Source organism: Taudactylus pleione, unplaced genomic scaffold (genome assembly GCF_031769625.1).
Source record: "Taudactylus pleione unplaced genomic scaffold, aTauple2 ptg000217l, whole genome shotgun sequence".
Lineage (NCBI taxonomy): Eukaryota > Metazoa > Chordata > Amphibia > Anura > Myobatrachidae > Taudactylus > Taudactylus pleione.
In genome coordinates this window covers 3160303-3179679 of record NW_028284619.1, presented here as the reverse complement: position 1 = coordinate 3179679, position 19377 = coordinate 3160303, and the positions used below count along the sequence as shown (strand labels likewise).

The window sequence follows — 19377 nt, the reverse complement described above, 5'->3', positions numbered from 1 at the left end:
GATCCGGTGATTAGGATAATCTTCTGCATGCATTTACGTTATAGGCAAAATAATGACTAGAGCATCAAAGAGCTGCATGCCATGAGTCTTAAGGTGCGTACACACTAGACGATATGTTGCCAGATTTCGAAGTATCGGAACGACAAATCGTGTAAAATATGTCCAAATTGTGAGTGTCCACTCATGATCACGATGCCGATGCGCGTACCCGTGGGTCGTGCATCGCATCTTCAAATCTTGCCTACAGCAGGCAAGATCTGGCAATCTCGTACACGATCCAGCGGCATATTGTTCAGTGTTTATGCCTGAACGATATGTCGTTCGGATCCGTATACGATGCGGTGTTAAAAAATTTTTTTATGCAAAGTGAAAAAAAAAAAAGAAAACTTGCCCCCCCAAAGCACAACCAGCCTCGGGCAGGCCCAGTACTGGTTGTGCTAAATACAGGGGACAAATGATGTAGGGGTCCCCTGTGATTTCCATAACCAGCACCGGACTGTTTCTAGCGGGGGTGTAATGCCACAGCCAGGGGAACCCTTTTACCGGGTCCCCCAGCCCAAGTATTACCCCTGACCACTAGTAACTGACGCGGTTTTAACATCTGAGCGTCTCATCCCTAAATTCAAACACCCGGAGCTGATATCTACTTGGAGTGGGGAAATCCTCAATTACCGCTGAATACGCGGCTTCACAGTACCTCCGAGTGGGATTACTAATACCACGAATGATGTGGCTTCACTGACGAAAACTTTGTCCTTGTACTATAACAGCCGGAGCTGCAACACACTCGGAGCGGGAACACTTACTGCTAATAAAGCGGCTTTACAGTTTCCTTGAGCAGCTCATACCGGCTACACTCCTTCCCCGCTGGTTGGGTTAAATACATTACTATCCGGAAACAGGGCACGCATAATATCAGCTTTAACCATCTTCTGTTAGAATACAAGACTAGAGCCTGCAGGTAAATCACTAGCTACAAATCCTGATTTTATTATACAAGCCCAACAGCTTATGAATTGATACAGTGTAAAATTGGACAGTGACTTTAGTATTATTCCTTTGAAATAACAAAGTATCAACTTGTGGTCTGTATCTTGGGATCACTTCTGAATAATATGAGTATCTATTTTTTATGAAAGTATTTTTTCACTTTGTACTTATTTAGACACAGATGCATAGACGGATCTCGCTGATCCATCCGTGCTTAATTATTTATTTATTTTTACACAGATGCATGCATCATGGATCTCCCCGATTCGTGCAAGCATCTGTGTCTCTGCTATCGGGCACGATCTAAAGATCAGCAAATCGCGAGCTTAGCACAATAGAACTTGTGTCACATCATGCAGCTTTTGCTGCACATCGTGTCCTGGAGTGTCGGGGAGAGCTCAAGGGAAACCGCTCATGATATTACATCATGAGAACGTCGTCTAGTGTGTACGCACCTTTATTCTGCACTGCTAAAGTGTTCAATCCACAGCCTCTGCAAATGCTGGTATTGGTTAAGCATGCATTATATAGTGAATGCTGATAGGTACATTTTAACATGACAAATACACACAGTCACATATCTGATGAATAGGTGAGCTTTGTAAATATTTTGACCTCACTACTTTAGATTGGGGAATGGTTAACTAAAAAAAAAATAATAATTACAAAGAAAAAGGGTCAGCTTTGCTGGTGCTTCTATACATACCTTGTATACACAAATAAGGTCCCTTCTATTTCAGTTTTCTCCTGTATTGAGAAACAAAAAAAACAAGAACAAGATTGATTTAATTTTCTTATGAAAGTACAATATTTGCATCAGGTCATCACTGGCAAGTGGGATATGGCGCTGTTCATATTGGAATATGTAACATGTTAGGCCTGCTCCGAAACATTCAACACTAAATAAATCATTGAGTTAGAGCAGGACAAGATCTGCCCCAGTAGTTTTACCAGCTACACTTACACAATGAGTTACTGTGTGATAAGCATTACTTGTACTATTTACTATACATATATCTGATGGGCACTGGAGTAGTGTCCATGCATACATACATCCAGCAGCCATAACATTAAAGCCACTGACTGGTGAAGTGAATAACATTGATCATCTGGTTACCTTGGCATCGGTGAAGGGGCGGGATATATTAGGCAGCAAGTGAGCACTCAGTTCTAGAAGTTGATGTGTTGGAAGAAGGAAAAATAAGCATGCGCATGGATCTGAGCGACTTTTACACGGGACAAATTGTGATGGCTAGACGACCGAGTCAGAGCATCACCGAAACGGCAGGCTTGTGGGGTGTGCCCAGTATGCAGTGGTTAGTACCTACCAAGTGTTCACGCTAGGCTGTTTTAGGGTCCTGCCCTATTAGCAGCGCCAACAGCCTGGCTGCTGCCATTCTGCTGCCACGTGAACAGATGTCATGCGCCCGTATGTGGGATGTGCTATTAAAACAAGTCCGAGCCATGGAGGCCCCACCTCAAAACTTAAGGTGCCCATACACGGGATGATTTTTTACATGATATGGCCAGCTCCGACAGGATGGACAGACCAATCGTGTGAAAATAGGTGTATTTTGTGTGTTCTGCGACCCAGATGCGTGCCCCCGCCGTCCTCTAGTTGGATCGCAGATCAGATGGTTTTGCAGAGAGATCTCAACCGATTGTGTATGATGTGACAAACATCGTATGTACTTTTGCTCATCTGCGATCCGATGTACGAGCTACGATGTCCCTGGCCACTCCCCGCCGCCATTTTGTGTCAGATGTCATGGAGAAGAAGAAAAGAACAAGTAGGATAGATCGTATGTCAGTAGTTGGCTTGATTCATTGTTTTCAAGTATATACAACACTGTTCCACCAATGTGTATAATAAACCCCCTGCCCCACCAATGCGTATTAACCCCTGCCCCACCAATGCATACCATTGCACCACCAATGTGCTGTTTATAATACACAACACCATGCTTCTTTTCCCCCTTTAGAATTTATTACAAACCCTAACCAGTTAGAAATTTATTTTATACAAATCCAATTTTATTAAAACATTTTAAACCATATAAACAAATTTATAAACATTAAAAAAAGACAAAACCTTAACAAAACTATTTAAAACCTTCAAACATTCCAAATGTAAAAACTTTTTTGTAAACTAAACGCATCAAAACAATAAAAGGATAAACTTTGAAAAAATAAAAAGATAAGATATATTTTTAAACAGGAATTTATAGAAGAGTTCCGTCATCAGGAATGTCTTTGGAGAGTTAAAAGTGCCAATTATCGGAACACAACCATGAGAGCTGCTTCAGTCCAGGCACTTGTGAATCTAAGCAAGCCCTATTATAATGAGGCGGATCAAGGTTGGGTCAAGTGCAAAATTTTTGCGCACTGTTTATGTCTGAGAGAATCGGAGGCAGAACGAGTCTCGGGCATCCGGAGCAGGGGCAGCAGATATGTACACGAGTACACTCTGGTACTTTGATCTTTTAAAATTCCTCCATGATCAGGAGCCTGTCCGCCAGTCACAGGCCTTATTGGGGGATACTGTGCCTGAGGAAGCTGCAGGGGAAAACCCAGACAATGTAGAAGCCTCCTCCAGCGAAGTTGTAAGTTTTAAAGGTCAACACATCTTTATCTATTTTCTCCACACGCAGGTTAATGTTTGTGTGAAATATCCAGAAATGGTTGCTTAATATTCCAAATGAGTTTTCAACTACTCACCTCGCTCTGGAAAGACGGTATTTGAAAATGGTTTTGTCATGTGTCAGGGCGCGTTGTGCATGTGGCTTCAGCAAATGCTCGTGAAGAGCAAACGCCTCATCAGCCACAAACACAAAGTTTAGGACGTGCTTGGTTTCTTTAGTTGGCGGCAGGTTCAGGGGTTGGGATGCCAGTCTCTCATAGAAGAGGGTTTGCTTAAATGAACCCCCATCCGAAGCATGGCCATTTTTGCCCACATCCACAAAAATAAACTCATAATTTGCGTTGACAACCGCCATGAGCACTATACTGTTAAATCCTTTATAATTGTAGTAAAAGGATCTGCTGTGGGCAGGTGGATTAATCCTGATGTGTTTCCCGTCTATGGCTCCTCCACAGTTCGGGAAGTTCCATCTATGGTCAAATTCCTCTTCGATGGTCTGCCAGTTCTCCATCATTGTCGGAAACTAGAAAAAAGTAAAAAATTTAATTAAACATTTGTAAAACCTAAATTTAACAGTAATCATTTCTGTCTTTCCTCCAACACCTAACCTCGACTTGATGGTCAGCCTGAAAATTCCCTCCCAAAGCGGCAGTGAAGCCGAAGTAATAGAGTTCTCGCAACCTACCCCTAAACGCAGGAAATACAAACGCAAGAACCAGATTACGCAGAATCCGCTGTTAGACCAGGTCAAGATGGCTTTAAACAAGCCCCCCGATATGTTCGACCACCTCGGAACAAAATCTAACCAGCAATACAAGGCTGACTGATGAGCCCGATCACCAGACAATGATGCAGCCCTGCTATAGGCCATCTGCATCCCAGAGTTACCCACCGCCACCAAATTACCAACCAACACTACAAATGGGGTCATCCCCACCCCAGCCAACGCCCCATCCCAGTCAGCCATTGCCACAAATCAGTAACCATTCAACATCCTCAGCCGGTGTATATAGTGGCATGTTGGCGGAGGATGAGCAAGCCAGCCAATGGTTTATTCTTTAATTTAAATATAACTTGTTGCTAAAAATTATATTTGTGTCTTCCTGCAAATAGAAAACAGTTTTATTCAAATGTTTTTCTACTGTATCAGCCAGTTTTTTCTCTCTCAGTACCTGCTGCATGGTATGGGGTGTGGGTGATGTGGATCGGGCAGGTCCACTAAGCGCATGGCACAAGGACGGATAGTTGGTTGCCAGGGTCTCATTCTGTCCTTGCGCCATGTGCTTTTGGGCCTGTTCAATCCGTCATCTGACACACCAGATACCATGCAGCTGGTATTGGGCGACAAAGAACTGGCTGATATTGTAGTTTTTACATATTTTATATACTATTTGTTTTTCTAAAACAAGAAAAAGCAGCCATGTTGGTTTTGTCTTTTACTACGCAAACATTTTATATAAATATACAGCCATGTTGGTTGATTTTATTACACACAGTGCGTTTAAAAAAAAAAAAAAGTGTAGTGTTTGTACTTACTTTGAAGTAGTTGAACTTCAGGAAATTGATAATGGCCACACAGGTGTCCGGGATGATGCGCCCCAACGCCTGGGCAGAAAGAAGGGTCCCAAACTTCAGGTCTTCAAAAGACCATCCGGTGGCCAGATACCGCAGGGTAGCCACCAACCTCTCCTCGGCCGGGATGGCCATCCTCATATTGGTGTCCTGCCTTTGGATAATGGGGGTCACCAGACGCAGAAGCTCCTGGAAAATGGAGTCATCCATACGCAGGAAGTTGCGATAGTTGTCCGGGTTATTCTCCCTAAGCTCCATCAGCAGGGGCATATAAGAGCGAATCTCTCTCCTCGTCAGCCACTCCTTGGTCCAGCAGGATCTCATCCTCATCCATCTCTCCTGAATTCCTTCACTTTTGAGTCTCAGATAGCCATAGGCTAGAAGAAGCTTAAAGCAATAGGAATCCATCAAGAAAGCTGAAATCACACTTTGTAAAGGCAAGCCTTTAAAACAAAGCAAAACACACTAGCAAAGTACGTTCAGCAGGGTAAACGTAGCCTCACTAGTCATTGAGCAGAGTGTGCAAAAATGTTAAAATGGCTGCTGCCTTTATAGCCACAAGATAAGCCCTCCCGTAATGACATTCCAGCAAATTAATCGTGTCATAATGTGCTGCATACGATCAATCATATACGATTGATCAAATCGTATGGTCTTATGTGGAATCTTTGCATTTTAAATACAAATCGTCCTTTATCTGAAGGGAAGAATTTTCAAGGGAAACCGTATGCGACTTCAGATACGATTACAAATCGCACTGTGTATGGGGGCCTTTACAGGACTAAAAGGATCAGCTGCTAAAGTCTTGGTGCTAGATACCACCAGTGACGTGCGGTGAGGTAAATGGCTGGGGAGGCACTGGCTAGTATCAGAGCCAGCTTTACAGACACATATATAAACCCGAGGGTTCATGTGAGCATTATACAAAGGTGCAGCAGTATATAGTGATGGAAATTTGGTGAGTTTAGATCAGGGATGTGTGTAAAAGGTAGAGAGGGGAGGCAGTGCCTCACCTGCCATACACTTTTTATTAAAGAGTTTTGACTATAAAAAATATTAGAATAATACAAAGAAGATATTTATAATACATTCTTTACATTTTTCTTATTTTTATAGTCAAACCTCTGGCATATACCCAAGTATGACAGGAAAGGCTCTGCCTCGCCTCACCACACATCACTGGATACCACATGGCACCTTCAGAAGTCTTTTATAGTCACAGGACAGAACTGTTTTCGGCACAACGGGGACCAATATTAGGCAGGTGGCTTTAATGTTACGGATGATGGGTATTAATACTGAGTAATACTGTCTACACTCCGGGCTCATTTTAGGATTTTTTTTTTTTGTCATTCAATGTAGTGTAACTTCACTGTATTGAATGGAACAATTTACTTTAGGAATTTAGGCTTATTTCTTCATTACACCACTTAAGTAATAAATAGTGTATTAACAAGAGCAGACGCTAGCTGTTACATACAGCACTACCTGGACATTACCTATAGAATGGTTTACAACACATGCTTCCGAAGACTGTTCTTCACTTTATTGTGATGCTCTCTGTGACATCATGTTGAACCTGTTATTACTCCTTAATGTGCACACACAGTCTTGTACTTTCTATTAATTATCCGTGATAAATTTATAATCCACCCTCCACCTGCATTCTCTCCAAAATATCTACTCAACCCTCACTTTTATTACTTACCCACATTACCGCCTTTCTTGTCGGCACCCTCCTCACTCCACAGCTTAAGATGGCACAACACTCAAACCAATATATCGCATCCCTCGGACCTCTTTCTCACAGACCTCCTCTCCCGGCTGTTGGCGACATCAACCCGTCACAACAGTGGGCCTACACAATCCCCATTATGTATTTATGCTCCTCCTTCTACCCACCATGTACCTGCCAAACTCACTCACGTGTCTCTGCTGTCCTTTTCTTGCACACTTTGGAAATCTACATTTTCCTGACAGAGTCTCACATCCATCTGTCACCTATTCCTCTCTAACTTCTAATTCCATCAATCTCTGTTGTTATTGAAACTTGGCTCCCCCTGTTTACACGGCTTCCCTTGTAGATCTATTGCCTCATCTACACTCTTCAACTTGGTAGTGAACCAAGTGGTGTAGTAGGCTTCCAATAGGTCTCAGGCTGTACCCTCCAGGTCATTCCCTCTTAGCTCTATCCTCCTATGAAGCAGATACTATGCGTCTTCTCTACATCATCACCACAACCCTCCAATCCCATGTCACTGACAACTTTGCAGCCTGGGTCACTCACATCTTCAAAGCCGACCTACCCACTCATTCTTGGGGATCTTACCATCCTCATCAATAGCTCTATTGACACCTGGACACTAACAGGGCTCAACAGTGCCCAACTGCCCCCTTTGCACATGACATAATACGTAAAGGGGATGCCAGCACCCGGAAGTGCAGCAGTGCCCAGAGTGTATGATGCTCTGGGCAGCTGTACACACAGCAAGCTGCCTGCCTGTAGTGCCAAAATGATGCTATGGACGGCACAGTCGCAGCGTTACGGGCTGCAGGGTTTTGTTCCAGGCACTCTGCTAGCCAGAAGCAAGGGCCCTGGGTGAGCATCAGTGCCGCCCACAGAGCCCCATGCTCTATTTCGGCACCAATTGTACAACCCTAGTTACGGCCCTGATTGACACTGACATTTCTTTCCTATTGGATATCTACCACCCATCACAGTGGACACTCCCTAGTTCTAATGTTCTTCTGTCATTGTTACATAAACAGTTTCTGTACCCTTCACTCTACTGAGACTCTCTCACTAAAGTGACTGACAATCACATCACAGCTAAGCTGATGGGTCACTTTTCTATATTCATTCTCCTTGATCTCCATGCTCCGTTCTATTCAGCTGACTACAGGGGAGGCAATCGGGAAGCCGACTGCCTAAATACCGGCAGCTGGCTTCCCGACTGTCTTATCCCGGCAAGGGTGAAATGCCGGGCGTCTAGATGTAGACGCCCGCATTTCCCCGACGCCGGGAGACCGGCATCACGATCGTAGTGATGCCGGGCGCCGCGAGCGGACAGCCACGGGGGGGGGGGGGGGAGGGTTAGGTTTAGGGCTCCCGGGGGGGGACTTAGGGTTAGGCACCCCCCCGGGAAGGTTAGGGTTAGGCTAGGGGGAGGGAGGGTTAGGGTTAGGCACCCCCGGGGGGGACTTAGGGTTAGGCAGCGGGGAAGGGGGAGGTTAGGGTTAGGCACTTAGAGGGGGAAGTTAGGGTTAGGCACCCCTAAGGAGGGTTAGGGTTAGGTTAGTGGATACTTACCTATCCACGATCGGGATTTCCAGCGCTGTCGGGCTTCCGCTGCGTCGCACTCTGCTCCTGTCGGACTGCTGCCGGCCGGCGGTATTTCATACCAATTCCGACTACAGTACCTTTCTGAAAGCCTTATCAGTGTTCCTACTACTGGCACATCACATTCCCTGTATCGGTCAGGGTCCATCTGCTGTTGCTCTGCTTTTCTCAGTCTTGATACCACTTCTGTTGGTGAACTTATACCATCCTGCAGCCTCCACAGCCACCTCTATGCAGGCAACACCTGAATCTATCTATTCTCCCGTGTCCCCTCTCTCCTACTCTTTTATCCCATGTGTCCAACTACAGCTGGGTACAAACTATACGATATATCATGCGATCTTGGTACTTTAACCCAACAAGATCATTGTATAGTGTTTGCCCCCAAATCCATCATTCATTTCATCAACCCATCTGATGTTGTGCAAATAGAGCTCAGCTTCTTCTCTCCTCCCGATGTCACTATTCCTTATACATTATTATTATCATCGTTGATTTATATGGCGCCACAAGTGTTACGCAGCGCCTTACAAAGTACATATGCCCACATCACTATCTCTCAAGTACCTGCGCCCAACTTTACTCCGCACACCCAGACCTTCACTCTGTCTAGTCACCTGCTTTAAAACACTGCCAGATTCCATTCCTATCTCACTCAGGACATTAGCAAAACCCTTTATTAATTACTTAACTGACAATTATTAATTCAAATATGTTATCAGAAAGCCATCTTTTTAAAGTTGTTTAATTAAGTCAAGAAAATATTTGTAAAAAAAAAAACACATTACTTTAGTGGAAACAAAATACACTTAGGACGTGTCTAGAACCCCCTCCCCCCTTTAGTGTCTATATGTCACCTTTGTAACATTGCCCAACAGTGGCAATAGATACTCAGTGGACCTAGCATACACCGAAGACTGCCCATGACAGAGGTACTGGGCTTTATAGAATACATGTGACACAATCTAGATGCCGGGTCAGTACTGAGAATTGCACAAAGCAGCCAACACCAGAAGTACTGTGCCCATGAAGGATCATTTGGAAGATGGTCACTGGGGAGGACATTATGGAGGCACAGTGTTGGAGGGGGGTAGTAACTGGGGAGGACATTATGGAGGCACAGTGTTGGAGGGGGGTGGACTATACCAGTGCCTGATCGTTAAGGCTCCCGGGTCACTCACCCACTCGTTGGCCTTTGCGCTGAAGCTATACAGAGCCACCTGCCCGGTCACGTCTACAATGCCGCTGATGTACGGGTCATTGTGGCGCAGGGCAGCCAGGCTCATCTCATGCCCCACTTTACTCCGCGGCTCCATCTTGGATGAGGGCAACAGCCCGCGCACAGCCTTAAACCTTCCCCGGCCGCCTGAGCGCCTCCGCAACGTTCCGACCGAAGTATGGTGCCGCTAGTCATTCATCCTGGAGACACTGCTTACTAAAAACAGATCCCAGGGGGCCCTGGCAGCATAGATCCAGGGGTGGTGATCGAATGTAATGCAGAGAGCACAGTTTATATTGGTTAAGCAACCTGTAGCTTTCCAGCTCTTGAGGGATAATAAGTTTCAGCAGCACTATGTTGGGTAGGATATAATTAGGCTTATCATACTTTAAACAGGGACACTCATGAGCCTAGATGTAATGGCCAAGTCCCAACACAGCTGCAGAGTTGCAGGATGAGGTAGTGGGGGAAGGAACAAGCGCCTAATAGTGTAACATATCAGGTAAATAATTTATCATTCAAAAAACATGGGTGTGTGTGTACTGGACATATGCATAGATCAGCGTATCTATGAAGAAAGGTTGTCCAGGACTCAGATCTGTTCATCCTTTTTTTTTAAACAAAATTTATTGAGAGGTAACATTCAAAAACAATTACAGGGATACAACATAATAACTCCCTCGGTCTGTATGACATGGGATGTAGTTTGGAAGCCGACGGTCTAAATGCCGACCGCCGGCTTCCTGACTTTCTAGTCCCGGCGTGGTACTAATGACAGGCGTCGAAAACTCAACGCCTGTCATTAACCAGACGCCGGAAGACCGACGCCCAGCATACCGAATGCAGGTAAGTCGGGTGCGGGCAGCCACGAGGGAGGGGGGGGGGGAGGGTTAGGTTAGGGGAAGGGGGGTTAGGGTTAGGCACCCCCCCGGGAGATTGAGGTTTAGGCTGCGGGGAAGGGGGGGTTAGGTTTAGGCACTTAGAGAGGGGATTAGGGTTAGGCACCCTTAAGGGGGGGAATTAGGTTAGCGATACTTACCTTAGGGACGATCAGGATTTTCACCCTTGCCGGGCTGCCACTGTCGGGATTTGAACCGCCGGCCCTGCGTCCGGCGGTAATACCTACTACACCCCAAAGTAGCAGATCAGTTCACCTAAAGAGGAGGTATAGAGGGAGAATAGGAGAGGTTCAAGAACAGAACCTTGGGGGACACCTACTGGAAGAGGAACTGGAGGGGAGGGGTGCAGTCATGAGAGGAGATAAAGAAGGAGGACAGCCACAAGAGGGTAGTGTCATACAGGGTGTAGTAGGCTCTTTTGGCCTCCAATATCTCTTTTCTGATTATACTCATATTTACCTTTCCTCCCCTGATCTCTCTCACTCGTATCTCCAACTGTCTCTGCTATTTCTTCCTGGATGTCCCATTGCTTTCTTAAATTTAATAAGACTGAGCTGATTATCTTCTCCCGAATAACCTCACATCCCACAATTTCTTTATCTACTGACAGCACCCCATCTCCTCTAGCCCAATGTCTTGGAGTTATTCTTGAATCCTTCAAACCCCACAATCGGTACCTCTTCTTCAAACCACACATTTAGTACCTCTCGCAGTTCTGCCGTTTCCATCTCAGAAATTTCTCCAGGACCAGACCCTTTATCACCCTGGAGACAACTAATACACTATTCCACTCACTGGTCATCTCCAGTCTGCACTACTGCAACCTCAACTTGTCTGACCTGCCACTTGTCTCCACTCCAATCTGTCCTCCTGGGGGGACATAGAAGGTGGGCTGCTGGGGAGTGGGGACATAAAAGGCTGGGGAGTGGGACTTATAAGGGGGGGGTGCAGGGGAGTGGGAACATAGAAGGGGGCTGGCTGTGGATTAGGGACATAGAAGGAGGACTGTTGAGTGAGAACATAAGAGGAAGGAGGCTGGCTGGGAATTGGGGACATAGAGGGCTGCTGGGGATTGGGGACATAAAACGCTGCAGAGTGGGGACATAAAAGGAGGGCTGCTGAGAAGTGGGGACATAAAAGGCTGGGGAGTGGGGTCATAAAAGGCTGGGGAGTGGGGACATAGAAGGGCGATGGCTGGGGAATAGGGACATAGAAGGGGGGCTGGCTGTGGAGTGGGGACATAGAAGGGGGACTGGCTGTGGAGTGGGGACATAGAAGGGGGGCTGCTGGAGCTGGCTGGGGCGTAGGGACATAGAAGGGGTGGCTGCTGGGGCTGGCTGGGGAGTGTGGACATAGAAGAGGGCTGCTGGGGAGTGGGGACATAGAAGGGGGCCTGAGGGGAGTGGGGACATAAAAGGTTGGGCCTGCTGGGGAGTGGGGACATGGAAGGGGGCCTGCCAGGGAGTGGGGATATAGAAGGGGACCTGCTAGGGAGTAGGGAAATAGAAGTAGGGATGCTGGGGAATAGGGACATAGAAGGGGGTTGGCTGGGGATTAGGAACATAGAAGGGGGGCTGCTGAGGAGTGAGGACATTGAAGGGGGCCTGCTGGAGACTAGGGGAATAGAAGGAGGGCTGCTGAGGAGGGGGGAAAATAAAAGGCTGGGGAGTGGGGACATAGAAGGGGCAGAGCCGTAACTAGACTTTTTGGTGCCCTGTGCCAGAGAGCATTGGCTACTTCCCCCCCATTTTTTTTAAATAGGGACATAAGATAGGTCACCTGAAAAAGGTCCATGGCCTTATGGAGAAGGGCTAGGGAAGAAATGGGGAGGCCAGGAGATGCTGGGGATAAAATAAATGATAATAAATAGAAAAATTGACAGGCCCAAACAGAGTCCCCTGCCTTGCGGTGCCCACTCTAGTTACGCCCTGGAAGGGGGCCTTTGGGGAGTCGGGACATAAAAGACTGGGCCTGCTGAGGAGTGGGGACATAGAAGGGGATTGGCTGGGAATTGGGGACATAGAAGGAGGGCTGCTGGGGATTGGGGACATAAAACGCTGGGGTATGGGGACATAGAAGGGGGCTGGCTGAGGAGTGGGGACATAAAAGGAGTGCTGCTGAGGAGTGGGGTCATAAAAAGCTGGGCCTACTGGGGAGTGGGGACATAGAAGTGGTCTAGGGATTAGGGACATAGAAGGTGGGCTGGCTAGGGAATGGGGACATAGAAGGGGGGGATGCGGGGGAGTGGGGACATAGAAGGGGGGCTGCTGGGGAGTGGAGACATAAAAGGATGGACAGTGGGGACATAGAATGGGGCTTCTGGGGTGTGGGGACATAGAAGGGGGGCTGTGGGGAGTGGGGACATAACAGACTGGGCCTGCTGGGGAGTGGGGACATAGAAGGGGCCTGGCTGGGGATTAGGGACATAGAAGGGGGGCTGCTGAGGAGTGGGGACATAAAAGAAATGGGCCTGGCTGGGAATTGGGGACAGAAGGAGGGCTGCTGGGGATTGGGGACATAGAAGGGGACTGGCTGGGGAGTGGGGACATAAAAGGCTGGGGAGTGGGGACATAGAAGGGGCCTGTGGGGAGTTGGGACATAAAAGGCTGGGAAGTGGGGACATAGAAAGAGGCTGGCTGGGGATTAGAAGGGGGGCTGCTGAGTGAGGACATAAAAGGCATGGGGCTGGCTGGGAATTGGGGACATAGAAGGAGGGCTGCTGGAAATTGGGGACATAAAATGCTGGGGAGTGGGGGCATAGAAGAGGGCTGGCTGGGGAGTGGGGACATAGAAGGGGGCTGGCTGGGAATTGGGGACATAGAAGGAGGGCTGCTGGGAATTGGGGACATAAAACGCTGGGGAGTGGGGGCATAGAAGAGGGCTGGTTGGGGAGTGTGGATATAGAAGGGGGGCTGCTGGGGAGTGTGGACATAGAATGGGGGCTGGCTGGGGAGTGGGGACATAGAAGGGGGGCTGGTTGGAGAGTGGGGACATAGAAGGGACTGGCTGGGGAGTGGAGACATAGAAGTGGGCTGCTGGGGCTGGCTGGGGAGTGGGGACATAGAAGGGGGGCTGGCTGGGGAGTGGGGACATAAAAGGCTGGGGGGCATAGAGGGGGGCTGCTGGGGCTGGCTTGGGAGTGGGGACCTAGAAGGGCGATGGCTGGGGAATAGGGACATAGAAGGGGGGCTGGCTGTGGAGTGGGGACATAGAAGGGGGACTGGCTGTGGAGTGGGGACATAGAAGGGGGGCTGCTGGAGCTGGCTGGGGCATAGGGACATAGAAGGGGTGGCTGCTGGGGCTGGCTGGGGAGTGTGGACATAGAAGAGGGCTGCTGGGGAGTGGGGACATAGAAGGGGGCCTGAGGGGAGTGGGGACATAAAAGGTTGGGCCTGCTGGGGAGTGGGGACATGGAAGGGGGCCTGCCAGGGAGAGGGATATAGAAGGGGACCTGCTAGGGAGTAGGGAAATAGAAGTAGGGATGCTGGGGAATAGGGACATAGAAGGGGGTTGGCTGGGGATTAGGGACATAGAAGGGGGGCTGCTGAGGAGTGAGGACATTGAAGGGGGCCTGCTGGAGACTAGGGGAATAGAAGGAGGGCTGCTGAGGAGGGGGGAAAATAAAAGGCTGGGGAGTGGGGACATAGAAGGGGCAGAGCCGTAACTAGACTTTTTGGTGCCCTGTGCCAGAGAGCATTGGCTACTTCCCCCCCATTTTTTTTAAATAGGGACATAAGATAGGTCACCTGAAAAAGGTCCATGGCCTTATGGAGAAGGGCTAGGGAAGAAATGGGGAGGCCAGGAGATGCTGGGGATAAAATAAATGATAATAAATAGAAAAATTGACAGGCCCAAACAGAGTCCCCTGCCTTGCGGTGCCCACTCTAGTTACGCCCTGGAAGGGGGCCTTTGGGGAGTCGGGACATAAAAGACTGGGCCTGCTGGGGAGTGAGGACATAGAAGGGGATTGGCTGGGAATTGGGGACATAGAAGGAGGGCTGCTGGGGATTGGGGACATAAAACGCTGGGGTATGGGGACATAGAAGGGGGCTGGCTGAGGAGTGGGGACATAAAAGGAGTGCTGCTGAGGAGTGGGGTCATAAAAAGCTGGGCCTACTGGGGAGTGGGGACATAGAAGTGGTCTAGGGATTAGGGACATAGAATGTGGGCTGGCTGGGGAATGGGGACATAGAAGGGGGGGCTGCTGGGGAGTGGGGACATAGAAGGGGGGCTGCTGGGGAGTGGAGACATAAAAGGATGGACAGTGGGGACATAGAATGGGGCTTCTGGGGTGTGGGGACATAGAAGGGGGGCTGTGGGGAGTGGGGACATAACAGACTGGGCCTGCTGGGGAGTGGGGACATAGAAGGGGCCTGGCTGGGGATTAGGGACATAGAAGGGGGGCTGCTGAGGAGTGGGGACATAAAAGAAATGGGCCTGGCTGGGAATTGGGGACAGAAGGAGGGCTGCTGGGGATTGGGGACATAGAAGGGGACTGGCTGGGGAGTGGGGACATAGAAGGGGCCTGGCTGGGGATTAGGGACATAGAAGGGGGGCTGCTGAGGAGTGGGGACATAAAAGAAATGGGCCTGGCTGGGAATTGGGGACAGAAGGAGGGCTGCTGGGGATTGGGGACATAGAAGGGGACTGGCTGGGGAGTGGGGACATAAAAGGAGGGCTGTTGAGGAGTGGGAACATAAAAGGCTGGGGAGTGGGGACATAGAAGGGACTGCTGGGGAGTGGGGACATAGAAGTGGTCTAGGGATTAGGGACATAGAAGGTGGGCTGGCTGGGGAATGGGGACATAGAAGGGGGGCTGCTGGGGAGTGGGGACATAGAAGGGGGGCTGCTGGAGAGTGGGGACATAAAAGGATGGACAGTGGGGACATAGAATGGGGCTTCTGGGGTGTGGGGACATAGAAGGGGGGCTGTGGGGAGTGGGGACATAACAGACTGGGCCTGCTGGGGAGTGGGGACATAGAAGGGGCCTGGCTGGGGATTAGGGACATAGAAGGGGGGCTGCTGAGGAGTGGGGACATAAAAGAAATGGGCCTGGCTGGGAATTGGGGACAGAAGGAGGGCTGCTGGGGATTGGGGACATAGAAGGGGACTGGCTGGGGAGTGGGGACATAAAAGGAGGGCTGTTGAGGAGTGGGAACATAAAAGGCTGGGGAGTGGGGACATAGAAGGGACTGCTGGGGAGTGGGGACATAGAAGTGGTCTAGGGATTAGGGACATAGAAGGTGGGCTGGCTGGGGAATGGGGACATAGAAGGGGGGCTGCTGGGGAGTGGGGACATAGAAGGGGGGCTGCTGGAGAGTGGGGACATAAAAGGATGGACAGTGGGGACATAGAATGGGGCTTCTGGGGTGTGGGGACATAGAAGGGGGGCTGTGGGGAGTGGGGACATAACAGACTGGGCCTGCTGGGGAGTGGGGACATAGAAGGGGCCTGGCTGGGGATTAGGGACATAGAAGGGGGGCTGCTGAGGAGTGGGGACATAAAAGAAATGGGCCTGGCTGGGAATTGGGGACAGAAGGAGGGCTGCTGGGGATTGGGGACATAGAAGGGGACTGGCTGGGGAGTGGGGACATAGAAGGCTGGGAAGTGGGGACATAGATGGAGGCTGGCTGGGGATTAGAAGGGGGGCTGCTGAGTGAGGACATAAAAGGCATGGGGCTGGCTGGGAATTGGGGACATAGAAGGAGGGCTGCTGGAAATTGGGGACATAAAATGCTGGGGAGTGGGGGCATAGAAGAGGGCTGGCTGGGGAGTGGGGACATAGAAGGGGGCTGGCTGGGAATTGGGGACATAGAAGGAGGGCTGCTGGGAATTGGGGACATAAAACGCTGGGGAGTGGGGGCATAGAAGAGGGCTGGCTGGGGAGTGGGGATATAGAAGGGGGGCTGCTGGGGAGTGTGGACATAGAATGGGGGCTGGCTGGGGAGTGGGGACATAGAAGGGGGGCTGGTTGGAGAGTGGGGACATAGAAGGGACTGGCTGGGGAGTGGAGACATAGAAGTGGGCTGCTGGGGCTGGCTAGGGAGTGGGGACATAGAAGGGGGGCTGGCTGGGGAGTGGGGACATAAAAGGCTGGGGGGGCATAGAGGGGGGCTGCTGGGGCTGGCTTGGGAGTGGGGACCTAGAAGGGCGATGGCTGGGGAATAGGGACATAGAAGGGGGGCTGGCTGTGGAGTGGGGACATAGAAGGGGGACTGGCTGTGGAGTGGGGACATAGAAGGGGGGGTGCTGGAGCTGGCTGGGGCATAGGGACATAGAAGGGGTAGCTGCTGGGGCTAGCTGGGGAGTGTGGACATAGAAGAGGGCTGCTGGGGAGTGGGGACATAGAAGGGGGCCTGAGGGGAGTGGGGACATAAAAGGTTGGGCCTGCTGGGGAGTGGGGACATGGAAGGGGGCCTGCCAGGGAGTGGGGATATAGAAGGGGACCTGCTAGGGAGTAGGGAAATAGAAGTAGGGATGCTGGGGAATAGGGACATAGAAGGGGGTTGGCTGGGGATTAGGGACATAGAAGGGGGGCTGCTGAGGAGTGAGGACATTGAAGGGGGCCTGCTGGAGACTAGGGGAATAGAAGGAGGGCTGCTGAGGAGGGGGGAAAATAAAAGGCTGGGGAGTGGGGACATAGAAGGGGCAGAGCCGTAACTAGACTTTTTGGTGCCCTGTGCCAGAGAGCATTGGCTACTTCCCCCCCATTTTTTTTAAATAGGGACATAAGATAGGTCACCTGAAAAAGGTCCATGGCCTTATGGAGAAGGGCTAGGGAAGAAATGGGGAGGCCAGGAGATGCTGGGGATAAAATAAATGATAATAAATAGAAAAATTGACAGGCCCAAACAGAGTCCCCTGCCTTGCGGTGCCCACTCTAGTTACGCCCTGGAAGGGGGCCTTTGGGGAGTCGGGACATAAAAGACTGGGCCTGCTGGGGAGTGAGGACATAGAAGGGGATTGGCTGGGAATTGGGGACATAGAAGGAGGGCTGCTGGGGATTGGGGACATAAAACGCTGGGGTATGGGGACATAGAAGGGGGCTGGCTGAGGAGTGGGGACATAAAAGGAGTGCTGCTGAGGAGTGGGGTCATAAAAAGCTGGGCCTACTGGGGAGTGGGGACATAGAAGTGGTCTAGGGATTAGGGACATAGAAGGTGGGCTGGCTGGGGAATGGGGACATAGAAGGGGGGGCTGCTGGGGAGTGGGGACATAGAAGGGGGGCTGCTGGGGAGTGGAGACATAAAAGGATGGACAGTGGGGACATAGAATGGGGCTTCTGGGGTGTGGGGACATAGAAGGGGGGCTGTGGGGAGTGGGGACATAACAGACTGGGCCTGCTGGGGAGTGGGGACATAGAAGGGGCCTGGCTGGGGATTAGGGACATAGAAGGGGGGCTGCTGAGGAGTGGGGACATAAAAGAAATGGGCCTGGCTGGGAATTGGGGACAGAAGGAGGGCTGCTGGGGATTGGGGACATAGAAGGGGACTGGCTGGGGAGTGGGGACATAGAAGGGGCCTGGCTGGGGATTAGGGACATAGAAGGGGGGCTGCTGAGGAGTGGGGACATAAAAGAAATGGGCCTGGCTGGGAATTGGGGACAGAAGGAGGGCTGCTGGGGATTGGGGACATAGAAGGGGACTGGCTGGGGAGTGGGGACATAAAAGGCTGGGGAGTGGGGACATAGAAGGGGCCTGTGGGGAGTTGGGACATAAAAGGCTGGGAAGTGGGGACATAGAAGGAGGCTGGCTGGGGATTAGAAGGGGGGCTGCTGAGTGAGGACATAAAAGGCATGGGGCTGGCTGGGAATTGGGGACATAGAAGGAGGGCTGCTGGAAATTGGGGACATAAAATGCTGGGGAGTGGGGGCATAGAAGAGGGCTGGCTGGGGAGTGGGGACATAGAAGGGGGCTGGCTGGGAATTGGGGACATAGAAGGAGGGCTGCTGGGAATTGGGGACATAAAACGCTGGGGAGTGGGGGCATAGAAGAGGGCTGGCTGGGGAGTGGGGATATAGAAGGGGGGCTGCTGGGGAGTGTGGACATAGAATTGGGGCTGGCTGGGGAGTGGGGACATAGAAGGGGGGCTGGTTGGAGAGTGGGGACATAGAAGGGACTGGCTGGGGAGTGGAGACATAGAAGTGGGCTGCTGGGGCTGGCTGGGGAGTGGGGACATAGAAGGGGGGCTGGCTGGGGAGTGGGGACATAAAAGGCTGGGGGGGCATAGAGGGGGGCTGCTGGGGCTGGCTTGGGAGTGGGGACCTAGAAGGGAGGCTGTTGGGGGGTGGGGACATAAAAGGCTGGGGAGTGGGGACATAGAAGGCGACCTGTGGGGAGTGGAGACATAAAAGGCTGGGCCTGCTGAGGAGTGGGGACATAGAAGGGGACTGGCTGGGGATTAGGGACATAGAAGGGTGCCTGCTAGGGAGTAGGGAAATAGAAGGAGGGTATCACAAGCGGATCGGGTACTTGCAGGAATGAACCCAGGGTGGATCCAGGAGAGGTTATGAGGGCAGACGTTTGGTACTGAAAGGATGCTGGTCTGAGAGGAGTGTTAGTCATGGATGACCCACTAGCGGAGGAGTGATACTGGCAGAGGTGTATACTCAGAATGGAGCGTGGAAACACACAAATCCAAGATGGCAGCGCCCATGTTGTGCTGCAGCGCTGCCAGAGTGTGCTATGCTCTCACCAGGAACCAGAACACTATGCCTC

General features: G+C 50.5%; 1 protein-coding gene across 2 annotated transcripts in view; it reads right to left on the bottom strand.

Moving 5' to 3' along the window:
- The window catches only part of DCP1A (decapping mRNA 1A), an 87525-nt gene extending 77591 nt beyond the window's left edge, over nt 1-9934 (bottom strand). Inside the window, exons 1-2 of one of the 2 annotated variants that reach the window (XM_088478681.1) lie at nt 9725-9934; nt 1697-1737 (exon numbers count right to left, since the gene is read on the bottom strand). In XM_088478681.1, the coding sequence (XP_088334807.1) occupies nt 1697-1737; nt 9725-9859 (176 nt within the window). In that variant the 5' untranslated portion in view covers nt 9860-9934. The remainder of the gene's footprint in view (nt 1-1696; nt 1738-9724) is intronic. The other variant, XM_088478680.1, reaches the window with a different exon arrangement.
- Nucleotides 9935-19377: the final 9443 nt, after the last annotated feature.